The following is a 13290-nucleotide window of genomic DNA, read 5'->3' as shown; positions in this document are numbered from 1 at the left end:
TATATATATATTCCACCTAAATTTAGCTTAATAGTAATAAGCTCTATCTATCTCTAGTTAAGAATTATGAGTTCGAGTTAAGAATCATGAGTTCGAATTCAATTCCTACGTCTGTAAATAAAACATTGCAAAAGGTCAATGGTAAATTTAAAAATGAAGGTAAAAAAGTCATTTTTATTTTCCAGAGAGAGAAAAAGTAAAATAAAAATGACCCTACAGAGTAGACATGAGTCTGAGTTCTATTTATAGAACCATATATGGAGGGGCAGTTGTGTAAAGTGAGAAAAATGGTTCTGCTTGAGAAGCTTTGGGATGATGTTGTGGCTGGGCCTCAGCCTGACCGTGGCCTGGGCAAACTCAGGAAGATCACCACAAAGCCCTTGATCGTTAAAGGTAAATCCTTGATTCTTTTCTTTTACTACAAATTAAATTCTGGCTGATTATTGTGTTACGTACTGTGATGGTTTTGGTTTTGGTTTAGATTTGGATGGAGGAGAGGGAAGCAAGTACCAGAGATCGATGTCCATGCCGGCTAGTCCGGCGACACCCACTACGCCGGTGACACCTACGACGCCGTTAGCGGCGGCGCGTAAGGACAACGTTTGGAGGAGCGTGTTCAACCCTGGTAGAAACTTTGCAACCAAGAGTATTGGTGCCGAAGTCTTCGACAAACCTCACCCCAACTCTCCAACTGTTTACGATTGGTAATTACCGTATGCCACTTTCCATCCCTTTTTATTCGAGCGAGTATAACCCACGCGCCGCCGCAACTAACATCAAAATAAAATAAAATAAGAGAGAGAGAGAGAGAGAGAGAGAGAGAGAGAGAGAATATATAGCAATAGTGAAATGAAATTGGATTCTGGAGCATCTTGTCCTCCATATTCCCAACCGTCGCGTCAGTGGAAAGATTAAAGATCCGAAATTTTGATTCTTAATTTTCTGAGCGAACTTCCTGCTTTGAGGCGATCTAAACCGTCGGATCTGTTGACTTCATCTTGTTCCTGACATCTGACGGCTTGGATGGGCTCTCTATATTTTGTCCTCGATCGAACTGACGTGGAACTGTTTTTATGTGATTACAGGCTCTACAGCGGTGAGACCAGGAGCCAGCACCGTTAGGCGGCGGCGGCGGCTACCGGCGGTTGCATGTAAATAGTGTCCTAAAAGGGTCATGTTTGTGACGTGGAACGGTGGTTTTTGGATCCTTATGTGATTACGTGTCCTAACTAGGTTTTGGCATCTTAGCTGGCCGAGCAAGTTTCAAGGAGTGTGTGTGAGTGTGTGTTAATTAGGTTTAAGTCTGCTGACATGATCGGACTTCTTCTACATAGGGTCCGCCGTGGGCGGCGGTGATGAGAGACTTGTGATTGTTGTTTAAATAAATGTGGTCTTTTTTTCAAAAAAAAAAAAAAGGTAATTAATCAGTAGACGATGTATGATGTCGATATCCATTAAATTGTGATTAACCCTTTATAATGTTGTGTATTGGAAAGTTGGTAATGGAGTGGGCCTACCACCCCGAAAAAGATCTAAGAGTTGGCCCAGTTTCAAAATTGGGCCCACAGATGGATTTGATAAGTAGAAAGTTGAGGGCAAATCCAAAAGAAAAGAAAAAACAAATGGTTTTTTGGATAAGAAGAGCGTCTGAATCAGTAACAGCTTGTAATTATTTATTGCGATATGATTTTCCCTGTTTGATGTGATATATAATTGAATGGTAGCTTTATTGTATAACTTCCGACCTTGAGGAGTGTAAATTGTAAGATCAGTTTTCAAATGGTTTTCAAAAAAATAATCGACCAAATTGATGGAAAATTTGGAATCTGTTTAAGTTTCCAGTTGATACGCTCAGAGAAGCTAGAGCATTTATCCAAAAAAATTACCAAAATGAAATCAGAGAAAACTCGATTTTTTTTTTTAGTACAACTTGTCGGAGAGGAATTCGAACTCACAACATATATGTCAATTACTGTTGAGTTATGTTCGTTTTGGCAAAAAAAAAACTCAATTGATTCTATACTAAACTATCACAATCATGGACGCTATGTTATGAAAATCTCTTCATATTCATTCATCACAGATTTATCAGTCAACCTCTATTAAATATGGAATAGACTATAACTTTGGAAACAGCATATATTAGAGGTGAAAGGAGGGACCCTAATAGCAAGATAGCAAGGGAGCTCGTTAGATAACAACACATTAGTTGGAACTTCTGAAAACCTTCGATATGATGAATCGATATTGTATGGAAACTTATCTGCATTTTCATTTCAAGTATGGATTGCTGGTATGGCTGCACGTAGAGACCTTTAATGGCCTTTTTCTTCTTAGCCAAACAAATTTGTCTTCAGCAGAATTCTAGCCCCTTTTCTGATATGCCAAAAGCTGGAATCCGATGAAAGAAACAAGTTTATAATGTTGCAAGTCAAGTTTAAACAAGTGCTTATTTATATTGGTGGATGCATTGTTTCCAAGCGTCTGTGTACTGTAAGTTCAAGGAAGCATACCAGATAGCCACAAGATAGACTCTGTGTTTTCAGTTTGGCTATTGATAGCGTTTCTTGCTCGTTCAATATCTGCATGCTATCTTTACTTGGGTCCATGAGAGTTGCTGAGGTTGAAGGATTGACTTTCATCTGCAATTCCTTCACCATGTACATTTCGACAAGATCGACTGGCAGCGCAGTTCTGAGAGCAACGTACTGCAGAAGAAAGGAATCTCAAGAATCAACTGAATAAATGAATTAAAATTTTAAACAGATGAAGGGTAGCTCTGTTTAATGGAAGATTACTTGACATAGGTGTCCAATCGTCACTGAAGATCTGCAGCAAATATATGGTCTTTGCAATGCGGGAATTCTATTCTCATCCAGGGAAACGAGCATAAGGTGGATGTTCAACTAGAATTCGGGAAGAAAAGGCAAAAGTCATTGATGGGGAGAAACAATATAGGCTTGTTGAACTTTTCAGCAGCCACAAAGAGGCATAGCAGCATGCATGTAACAATAGTCAGGTCATCTACTATAAGCAAACATGTCCAAAGTTCATTCATAAGCAAGTTCAGTAACACCTCAAATTGTTGTTTTTACCTCCTCCTCACTGATATTTTCCGAGTTTTGAACATAATCCAACAGCTTTGTAGGGCGGTTAATCCTGGAAATTTTACCATTCCCACCATTAATACCCCCATATCTTGTGTGACTTCTCATTCCACCCTTGCCCCAAGCAAGTCTTTCTGAGCTACCTACAATCCCTATAGATGTACCAACTGATTCTTTGTTCACTTCATAATCATTTTCGTTACTGCCACCATCTGCCCAAGTAGCCGATGAAGACTGGGAAAATCTAACTGGACCACCTATCCTGGGTCTTTTAGGCTTTCTGTCTATGCGCTCATCAGTGGAAGATGAATTTTTACTTTCATCATTATCATTTTCGTCCTCATTATCATCATACCCTGGATTCTCACTATTATTTCGGATGTTTTTTCGTTCTCTAGAACTTAATCCCCTTGAAGATTTAGGACGTTTCCTACCCAATGCTTCGGTTTGCCATTTAAGTGTCTGAGCAATGGAAGATTGAATCTGCCAAATAACCAAAAATTATTACATTTATACCAAATGTGAAGATAAAGGATCAAGTAAAATCATCTATACCCAGTACAATCTATAATAGCTAAACACATTATCAGGATCAAGGGTCAAGTGAGCTTATCAACTCTGGAAAACAAACGAATAAAATAATCTACAGAACTTAGCCTCCTCACCTGCTTATTACGAGCTTTTTCTTCTTCTTGGAAAGCCATTTCCTACAAGAGTTTAACCAATTTTAGAGTATGCAGAAATTACAATATCAACTATCAAACACCAAGCTTGCATGATCAATAATAATCCAACCTCTTCCTCATATTTGTCAATATCTGGATATAACACAGCAATCAAGGTATCATAATTTGGGTCATCTCTCAAAGAGCGTCGACTGGCACAATGCGTGCGGCAAGCAGGACATTCATTGTTGCTGCAGCAAATTACAGTAACAAGGTGAGAGAAATTGTTCAACAATATTTAATTTCTTGAGCTGTATAGCAATAAGCAAAAATCATCTCAAATAAAAGCTACATAAGAGCATACCCTAGACGCATTGATTTGTCAATGACTCAATGCATTCCCTGCAGAAGCGGTGCAGACATTCCATCACAGTTCTAGTTTTTCTAATGATTCCTGCACATTAAAAATTGAAGAACTTATTCTCCTATAAAAGATATTAAAAATACATGAACATGGAAATGCAGATGACCTTTCAACCTGAGTTCTGAGGTTGCCTCACTGTCACTGACCAAGTTCACCCAAATATATTTCCTAAACATGCAAGTTGCTTTCACAGACTAAAAATTTCATGGCTCAAAGAATTTGGATACAGCAACTTTATGTCACATTTCAGATGTATTTTGATTCAGAATTGAAATTTGATTTCAGTTATTTTTTTATTTAAAAAGAGAGAGAGAGAGAAGAAAAAAGGATGAAAACATTCTTTAGGGTTGTCTTTACCATATAGCAGTACGTGCAGGGACTGGAAGTAAGGAGTGAGAATATTGACAATATGAGTTTGAGTTTGAAAGTCGTGCATATATATTATTAATTGCTATGATATATATAAAACACCATCATAAATCACTGGCTCCAAATAATCTTATACAGTGACCTAGAAGGGTAATGTTCAATGAGAAATTCAGAACACCAAAAGAAACGAAAATCAAATTCCATAACCTTGTACAGTCAAGAATTTACTCAATCCACAGTCAATTAGTTTATCTTTGACGAAACTGCCTAATCACAAAATGCAGAAGACCATAACAAAGTTGATGTTTGGACAAATTAGTGAAGGTGAAAAAATTTGTCATCTTATCTTCAAAAGTTGTTCCATATCTAATTTACTTGGGGGAAAAGGCAGAAGGATCATATATGTTGCTTGAAATACAAGCACATTCAGAGCCGGTCCATAGAGCCCTGAAATTATTTTAGAGTTGAATTACATGTAAGGCCTTGTGAGGGGGTGAGGAATAAGTTGGATCAAAAACCATTTTCGAATCAATAGTTCAAATACAAACACAATCTGAAAACTTAATCTCTTTCCGTTGCTCCCAGATCCAGAGACTCATATGTTTACATAAACGGTCTTAATGTTCTCTGACACAACTTATATACAATATACTGATTTTGTTACATCAGATACAGATACATTCTTGGATCGGATGGGTCCAGTGACACTCTGATTAAATAATTCATTTAAAATTAATCCTCATATATCATCCTGGACAAATAGATCATTTAATTAAAAAAACCTTATCAATCGGCCATCCTGAAGTGCATAGGTACATATACCAAGTTACCAACAAATACAAATTAATTATATATGATGAATGCATAATTGATATTCCGGATATGACAATTATTTTACTGGTTAAGATCAGTAAAGACGGAATGACACATTGATATTGATATTAAACAGCAAGATTGTTTCAAGTAGTAAAAGCATGTACTTCCAGCAAATGAGTCGTATAAGAAAAGAGAGCAATGTTCAAATAAAAAAGAATCTTGTCTTATTTGAGAGCAACACGCTCAACAAGAAGGGATTACTAAAACATACCTAAGCAGATAGGACATTGCACTTCTCTCCGTATGTCTGACAATTTTATGGCGACAAATCTGGAAAAGAAAACCAAACAGAAGAGTTAGGATGTCGGAATAATCGCAAGACACCTAGGATCGTGTAAATTGCTTGGGGAATTCTACTGTTCACCATGCAGCTAAAGAACCGCTGAACAACTTTATGTTCAGACAGATATATCATATAACGCAACCCAAAATGGTTCGTTCATCGCGCTAGCGAAAGAGTATTGCTCAAGTTGCCCAAAATTTGGGTATTTCGGTTCATAATGAGACGTCGGGTTTCCAGCTGTCAACTTCTTCTAGGAATTTTCGTCAAATTGGATCCAACAATCAACAAAAGGAATGGCGGGAACTCGCAAGAGTTTTCCGTGAGCACTTCAGTTATAGTAAGCTCGATTCCACGTTGTGTGAATACTCGATCTGGGATCATGTGAGCACTAACATCATAGAGAAGCTAAAACCATGTGAGCTCCAACGTCATTGCACATCCACCAGCACTAGCTTGTAGCATATGCGAACCGATTGATCGTTAGGCGACCTCAATAACAGACTTCGCCCACAAGATCCAACGCCCAATTCCACTAACCTTAATCGGAAAAGAAACTCAGAACTAAAAGCAGAGAAAACTTCGGTGCAGGAAGAAAAATCGACGAAAGCCTCAGCACATGAAGCCTACGCAACTCGTCCCCGAATATAGTCGCGGTAAGGCAATCACTAAATGAACAATACAGTACGAAGCAGACCATGCAGATCCCAAATCAATCCCGATCAGTCAAGAACCCAATAATTCAATAAACAACCAGACGAAATAAATCAACGAGAAAATAGAGTAAGAAAGGAACAGCACGAAGACGACGAAGGAAAAAAAAAAAGCCAAAAACAGAGCTCCAAAACGAAACATACTCATCCTTATCTCCTTGACTGGACGAAGGGCTTCGATCGGATTCTGATGGAACAAGAAGCAACACAGACTCAGCACACGAGCAGAAAAAAGAGGAAACAGGTAAAAACACATATGAAATGCAGGAACATCAAGCAGTCGGTTGCGCGGTGGAAATTCAGGGTGGTGAGGCAGAAGAGGGAACGTACCTTCTGATTCTCCATCTTCAGAGCGTTGGTTGAAGCTATGATGGAGTCGCGGCAGAAGATCAACATCGGCAGTCTCGTAAGCGCGCTTCTGAGCCGGCATTGCTTCGGTTTGAAGCAAAATAAGTTGAAGCAACAACGAAAACAAGTTGTACGCTCACCAAATTGAGGTTCGTGGAGGTGGCGAAAGGAGCGGTGGAGCAGAATGGCAGAGGCTGAGGGACGGGGAACGAGACTCGTGCTCCTGCCTTCTTTCAACTACGAATTTTCCACGGCATCACATTGACAAGCACACCACAGAATTTTAGAACGGTCTTTCATATACATGATTAACATTACATTTATACGAATTTGTATACAAACCATATAGGGTATTCTCGTAAATTCCTATACACCCATAAGTTGCTACCTTTTTATTCTCTGTTTCTTTTCTTGATCCTTTTTACCGAATCGTAGGCTTGTAACTTGGAGCGTGTTTTGTAAACTAACTTCATAACTTGGGTCAATTTCTTTTTTTTTTTTTTAAATCTAAATGTTTGATAACATATAAAAATTATTTTTTACAATAATTAAATTAGTTTAGAATCATTTTAAAATAATACTTTGAAGCGATTCTTGTAAGAGTGATTGATTGATGGAAAAACTTATGGTACTCCGATTTTCTATACTACTTCTATTCATTGTCGATCATTAAAAATAGTGTGGTTCCTATAAAAGAACATAACCTATTACTTATATGTCAAAATGTGATGATAAGGAATAGGTATTACCGAATTTATAAGAAGATATTTATTTCTGATTGTGAGTTCGAATTCTCACTTCTCCATATTATATTAAAAAAGTTTGTAAAATTACTTTGTTTATATAGTGCAACCGAAACAAATTTACCTTAAAATTATTTTTAAGAAAATATAACTAAGTGCACTAAGTAAAAAAAAAATATATATTTGTAAAGATTATTAAATGAGAAGGTACTCATCTTACGATATTAAACTTCAAAAAGCTTGAAGGTCAATGCTTAAAAATTATTATTTTTAGACTCTGGACGATATAATGAAGAAGACACGTAGTAGAAAAGTCAGTGGCTAATGGGTTAGTGATCTTCAAATCTAGCTCTAGCAATGCGTAAAATTTAGACCCTTCATGTAGAGAGATGACCATTGTATGTACAAGTTTAATGATTTATAACATCCAGGAGCTATTTGTTTGTTGAGAATGCAGATATCCGACATCTTCATATGTCTGAAATTTTAGATGTCTGACGTCTCCAAATGGTCATGTTTATTTCGTAGGAAAATATATAAATACGTCCGAAAATATCTCGATAGCCACGTTTGTTTTGCAAGATTTATTCATACGAATGTTTTAAATTTATATAAAGTTAAAAAACGCTCTTACAAATATTCATATAATTTATACATTAATCTAATATAATTTATATTTATATAATAGATTTTCATAAAATTAATTTAATATTTTAGGTTTTTTTATATTAATTACGTATATGTATTAATTTTTATATGTTATTGAGGTAAAATTCATATTAATATAAGACTTTTTAAAAAGTAATTAATATTGAATATAAATTTCATTTTCAACTTTAATATTTTTTTAAAAAATATAATTATATAATTAACGTTATATGGGGTAAAATTCATTTATTATATTATCAAATTATGTTCTTTTAAGAAGAAAAATATCAAAGGTAAACTAATCGTTAAAAAAAATGTTGCTTTAAAATGATGTATTTAAGATAATATATATTATTCATAATAAATCATTTCAAATATTAAAAGTAAATGAAGATATTATATAATTTAATTGAAATTTATTTTATATGTACATGTAATATATAAATATACTTAATTGCTTATTAAGTCAATGAGTATATTAATTTATTTAAACTATAAAATTATAAATAAAATCAAAAAAATTTGATAAAAGAAAATATATGAAAAAATAACAAAGGGGTAAAAATGCCAACGATGCCTTCAACAAGGGAATCATGGAAACCCATATCTCAAAAAGCATCTAAATCTACTCAGATGCCTTCTAAATCGGCATCCTAGAATACCCAGATATCTTATATTACCACCAAACACGTATAAATCCAAATGTTCATCTCATGGGATTCCCACGAAACAAACGATCCCTTAGTAATTATTAACAGCTGATTACTAGAGATGAACACAGAAAAAATTGAGGTTGTGAGCTCGATTCTCTACATTCACATGTCGTAAAAAAAAATACAAAAAATTGGAGAATTTTTTTTTTCAGATAATAAAGAACTATCTAATTTTTAGTAGTGGTAAGTAGAAATAGTGATGCTATTTTGTTCCAATCACCTTAATATACGATCATATTGTATACCAAAAAATTAAATATATAGTAAATAAAAAAATTACGCAATGGATGAAGAAACAGTAGGTTCATTTTTTTCTATGTCACGGTTACTTCTTAAATGGTGATCAGGTCCTCATTAACAACAGAGCTTCCTTCCTTTGTTTCATCAATGTTATTGTTTGTTTGTACATTTTGCAATTAGCTACTAATTGGTCTAATCTGTAGTTAATCGATTAGTGCCTAACAATCTTTTAATTTTTTATTTTTTAATGAGTGTGAATAACAATCTGAGTGTAGAAGTTTAACAATCCGAGTGTAGAAGTTTGATGTTGGATTTTAATTACAGCACTCAACTCATTACCTTGTGACGAGTTTTTCTCGACTTCATGACATTGTCACTTTGGCTATATAGAATAATTCCTAGCTCACTTTTACCTTATATTCCAAAAGTTTTTGGAATCTTTGACTCAACTTTTAAAAACACAAAATTCTCATTACAATATTCACTAGAAAAAGCAAATTCTAAAAGTATGAACTTGATAATATGAGCATACTGTAATTGACATGTATTCATTTTCTTGAGATTGGAGGTTCTATCTCCATATTGTCAAATTGTTGTACTAGAAAGAGCATGGACTTTAATTTTTATTGTCCACTGATTTTAAAAGCGATTAACTCATAAATATTTGAACTCATGATTTTACTAAACGTAGTTTATGAAACTTGTGATTAATTATTATATATATAACAATAGGTTATAAATTTGCGTTTACGCGATTCGTCTATTTCTATAATTTATAAAAGTAAACCTGGTATGTAGATAAAAAAAAACTTTATGTATATGGTTTGTTTAGAAAATATGCAATTAGATATCATATTTTATTCGTAAATTGTGATTAGAACTGAACTGAATAATATCTCATACGTTGGGGTTTGAAATGGTCTACGGACCAGAGAAACTTGCAGTTAACGCCACAGAATTTCTATTCACAATTATCCTCCAGAAAGCTTTGAAAAGTGAGATAAAATATCGGTATATAAAATTGATTTAACATATCAATTTGGTTTTGGCCAGTTTAACTATATCAATTATATTTTAACGTTGAACTTAAAAAAAAAAAAAGATCAATAATCTATGTGGCATTATAACACATGGTAAAAGTTAATTACTGGTGCCACGTCAGCTCTTGAGAGTAAATCTCCTCGACGAAAGTCCAGTCATATTGTGTGTAGTTCACAGCTTGCACATGCCCACCACAAGTTTTACTGTTCCATGTCAACTTTAACAAAATACCCTCCATTTCACCGTGTATTTACAATCTTTCTCCATTCTTTTCCATCCTCCCAGCGAGGCTATTCTTGCCATTTCGCATAGCAATTTGATCCCTTTAAATCTTCCACAGAAATGACCAGAGCAATCCCTCTCTCATTCGTCGATTAGTTATTGATCATGGCTCGTAGTCTCAAACTCCATGCACTCATTTTCCTTCTTCTACTCTTCTCCTTCTTCACCCTATCCTTTTCAGATTCGGCCCCAATTTCCAATCCACAGTGCGAATCTCAGCTCCGGCAAGGTTGCCATGACAGAGCGAGATCCTTAAAACTCAAGCTCATCGCCATCGCTACCATATTAGTCTCCAGCATGATCGGCGTCTGTCTTCCCCTTCTCTCCCGCTCGGTGCCGATGCTTCAACCAGACGGAAATGCGTTCGCAATTGTTAAGGCATTCGCCTCCGGCGTGATTCTGGCCACTGGTTATATGCACGTTCTACCCGATTCCTTCGATTGCTTGACATCCCCCTGTTTGCCGGAGAATCCATGGCGGAAATTCCCTTTCACCACATTCATAGCAATGCTTTCTGCTTTAATGACTTTAATGTTGGATTCGTTTTCAATGAGTCGCTACAAAAAGCACTTGATGGTGGAGGATCGAGATGCGGAAGAAGGAAATTACGAGGGCAAGGAAATGGGTGGCAATTTGGGGAGAGAAGAAGGAAGCGGTAAGAGAATTGGTTCAAAACTGCTACGATACCGTGTTATTGCGCAGATATTAGAAGCAGGGATCGTGGTTCACTCGGTGGTGATAGGGCTATCGATGGGAGCGTCGGAGAATCCGTGCACCATACGGCCGCTCATCGCCGCGCTCTGCTTCCATCAGCTGTTCGAAGGGATGGGGCTTGGGGGATGCATTTTGCAGGCGGAATACGGAGCGAAGATGAAGGGGACGATGGTGCTGTTCTTCTCAATTACGACGCCGTTTGGAATAGCGTTGGGAATTGGTTTGTCGAATGTGTACAGCGAGAATAGTCCCACGGCTCTGATAGTTGTGGGAATTTTGAATGCTGTATCTGCTGGGTTGCTGAATTATATGGCGTTGGTTGAATTATTGGCGTATGATTTTATGGGGCCTAAGTTGCAAATCAATCTCAAACTTCACATATCGGCTTATGCAGCGGTTCTGTTGGGCGTTGGAGGCATGTCTTTGATGGCAAAATGGGCCTAGTTTTGAGAGAGGAGAAGTTAGAATCATTATTCTTTTTTTTTTTTTTCCTTTTTCTTTGGCCTTTTGTTTTTGTTATATATTGTTTTTTTTTTTCAGAGAAGTTAGTTTGAAAATAATGATCGACACATATCAAATTATAAGGAGAGAAATACAAATTCAATTGTCAGTTTGTAAGACATGATTAGGAGTTAACAATGGAAAAGCAAAAAGCTATGGTGTTTGATAGAGCTAGTACAAGTGCTTTTGACAAAATGTAGTTCTTGGCTCGTGAGGAAAACGCATATGATAGCTGTTTTGGTGGGTCTGGCTTTTCATTCGGTGAGAAAATAGCAAAAATGAGTCAATTTGATATGTTTAGTTTCACATTTTTTGAAGTATTTTGAAATTACTTTTTGACTAAGCACTTATGTTTCACAATATACTTTGAGATGCTCACTTTTTCTATTTATAATTTTATGCTATTATCAGACTTGATGATTTTAAATGGAAATTATTTATGATTATGACAAATGTGTTTTTAATTATGTAAAATTAAAAGCAACCTCAAATATAGTATATTAGAGAAATTTGTTTCCGCAGTTGTCCTAAAAATATCAGTGGATATGTATTTGTATGGTAATGGTTGATTGAGAAATTTTTTATGATATTTTTTCTTCAATATTTTAGCTGCGTTTCTGTTAAAATATTGAAGAATTCAGAACGTAAAATAATGAATGGTAGGAATACAAAGCTAGCATTATGTTTGATGATTTTATGTTATTCTCTTTTTTGGCATAGATTTTATATTAATTTTTAAAGGATATACTTACCCATGTGGGGTGAAATTCAACCTTTAATTTAAAATTTATTAATGCATTAACCAATTAAGATATGGTTCAGTATTTAATTTGAGCGGTGGGAGACGTAAATATCCACAATAATAGCAAGTCTGATTCCAGCATTGAATAGATCGGCGGATAAAAATATTTGTCCATTGATAATGGAAATTACATTAGTAGGAATATAAATTGAAACATCCTTTAATTGGGTTTCAACTATTGATAAGGCCGTCATGAGTGAATAGTGATATTTATTCTTAAAAAAAATATCCACAATTATTTTAGATAAATTATCCATTTTTTTGAACTTATATAATAAGTATGAAATTTGTACCCCTAATTGTACCCACTAATTTTAATAAAAAAAGTGTAAAAAAACTATATATATATATATATATAAAAGAAACTAACAAATCTAACAAAGATCCAAATTTTCACAAAACTAAAATTTTTTAAAACACAAAATTTAATATTAATAATATTTCAAGAACTTACAAAATTTCTTAAAAAAAAAAAGAAACTATATTATCGTTTTTGTTTGGTTCCTATCAATTTCAACTAAATATATATTTCATAACTTATTGGTTCCTATCAATTAGTACAATATTTTCAACGGCTTTTTAAATGAACATTTATTAGAAGTAAAAATTACAAACATTTTTTTTCTAAGTTTAAAGTAGAGATTGTAACATTTGTTCAAGTTGAATATAGAAGTGTGATGAAATTAAAAGTTTAGAATAAAAATTGATATTTTACTAAATGGTCTTTTCATTTTGCTTGGAAGGAGTCATTTCTTAGTAATTTGTTATCCTAAGAATTTGAATGCAAATCATACTTACAAAATTTTTTGTAGGATTTCATTTTG

At 34.8% G+C, this 13290-nt stretch overlaps 3 protein-coding genes across 3 annotated transcripts; 2 read left to right on the top strand and 1 right to left on the bottom strand.

The window, feature by feature from the left end:
• The first annotated feature begins 232 nt into the window (after positions 1–232).
• Positions 233–1430, top strand: LOC111012325 (dormancy-associated protein 1). Its single transcript, XM_088124717.1, has 3 exons — positions 233–393; positions 482–704; positions 1086–1430. Exons 1-3 carry the CDS (start codon positions 258–260, stop codon positions 1120–1122), a joined length of 396 nt encoding a protein of 131 aa, XP_087980843.1. The 5' UTR covers positions 233–257; the 3' UTR covers positions 1123–1430.
• A 620-nt stretch (positions 1431–2050) lies between these two features.
• On the bottom strand, positions 2051–7089 carry LOC111012366 (putative E3 ubiquitin-protein ligase RING1a). The gene is given in 11 exon segments (XM_088124646.1): positions 2051–2391; positions 2514–2708; positions 2799–2906; positions 3096–3590; positions 3773–3814; positions 3903–4023; positions 4137–4165; positions 4168–4226; positions 5653–5711; positions 6579–6621; positions 6765–7089. Coding segments are annotated over 11 exon segments (1278 nt in total). The 5' UTR covers positions 6865–7089; the 3' UTR covers positions 2051–2364.
• A 3158-nt stretch (positions 7090–10247) lies between these two features.
• LOC111012365 (fe(2+) transport protein 1-like) lies at positions 10248–11950 on the top strand. The gene has a single exon (XM_022286500.2). The coding sequence runs from the start codon at positions 10555–10557 to the stop codon at positions 11605–11607; it is 1053 nt and encodes a 350-aa protein (XP_022142192.1). The 5' UTR covers positions 10248–10554; the 3' UTR covers positions 11608–11950.
• Positions 11951–13290: the final 1340 nt, after the last annotated feature.

This window comes from Momordica charantia (assembly GCF_013281855.1).
Source record: "Momordica charantia cultivar OHB3-1 chromosome 1 unlocalized genomic scaffold, Mcharantia_2.0 BLBB01000001.1, whole genome shotgun sequence".
Taxonomy (NCBI): Eukaryota; Viridiplantae; Streptophyta; class Magnoliopsida; order Cucurbitales; family Cucurbitaceae; genus Momordica; species Momordica charantia.
The sequence above is the reverse complement of the archived record's forward strand: the minus strand, read 5'-3'. Positions and strand labels throughout refer to the sequence as shown.

Coding starts and splice junctions, on each gene's coding strand:
- LOC111012325 (XM_088124717.1), top strand. CDS start 258: ATGGAGGGGCAGTTGTGTAAAGTGAGAAAAATGGTTCTGCTTGAGAAG. Junction 394..481: donor AAAGCCCTTGATCGTTAAAG/GTAAATCCTTGA, acceptor GTTTTGGTTTAG/ATTTGGATGGAGGAGAGGGA. Junction 705..1,085: donor TCTCCAACTGTTTACGATTG/GTAATTACCGTA, acceptor ATGTGATTACAG/GCTCTACAGCGGTGAGACCA.
- LOC111012365 (XM_022286500.2), top strand. CDS start 10,555: ATGGCTCGTAGTCTCAAACTCCATGCACTCATTTTCCTTCTTCTACTC.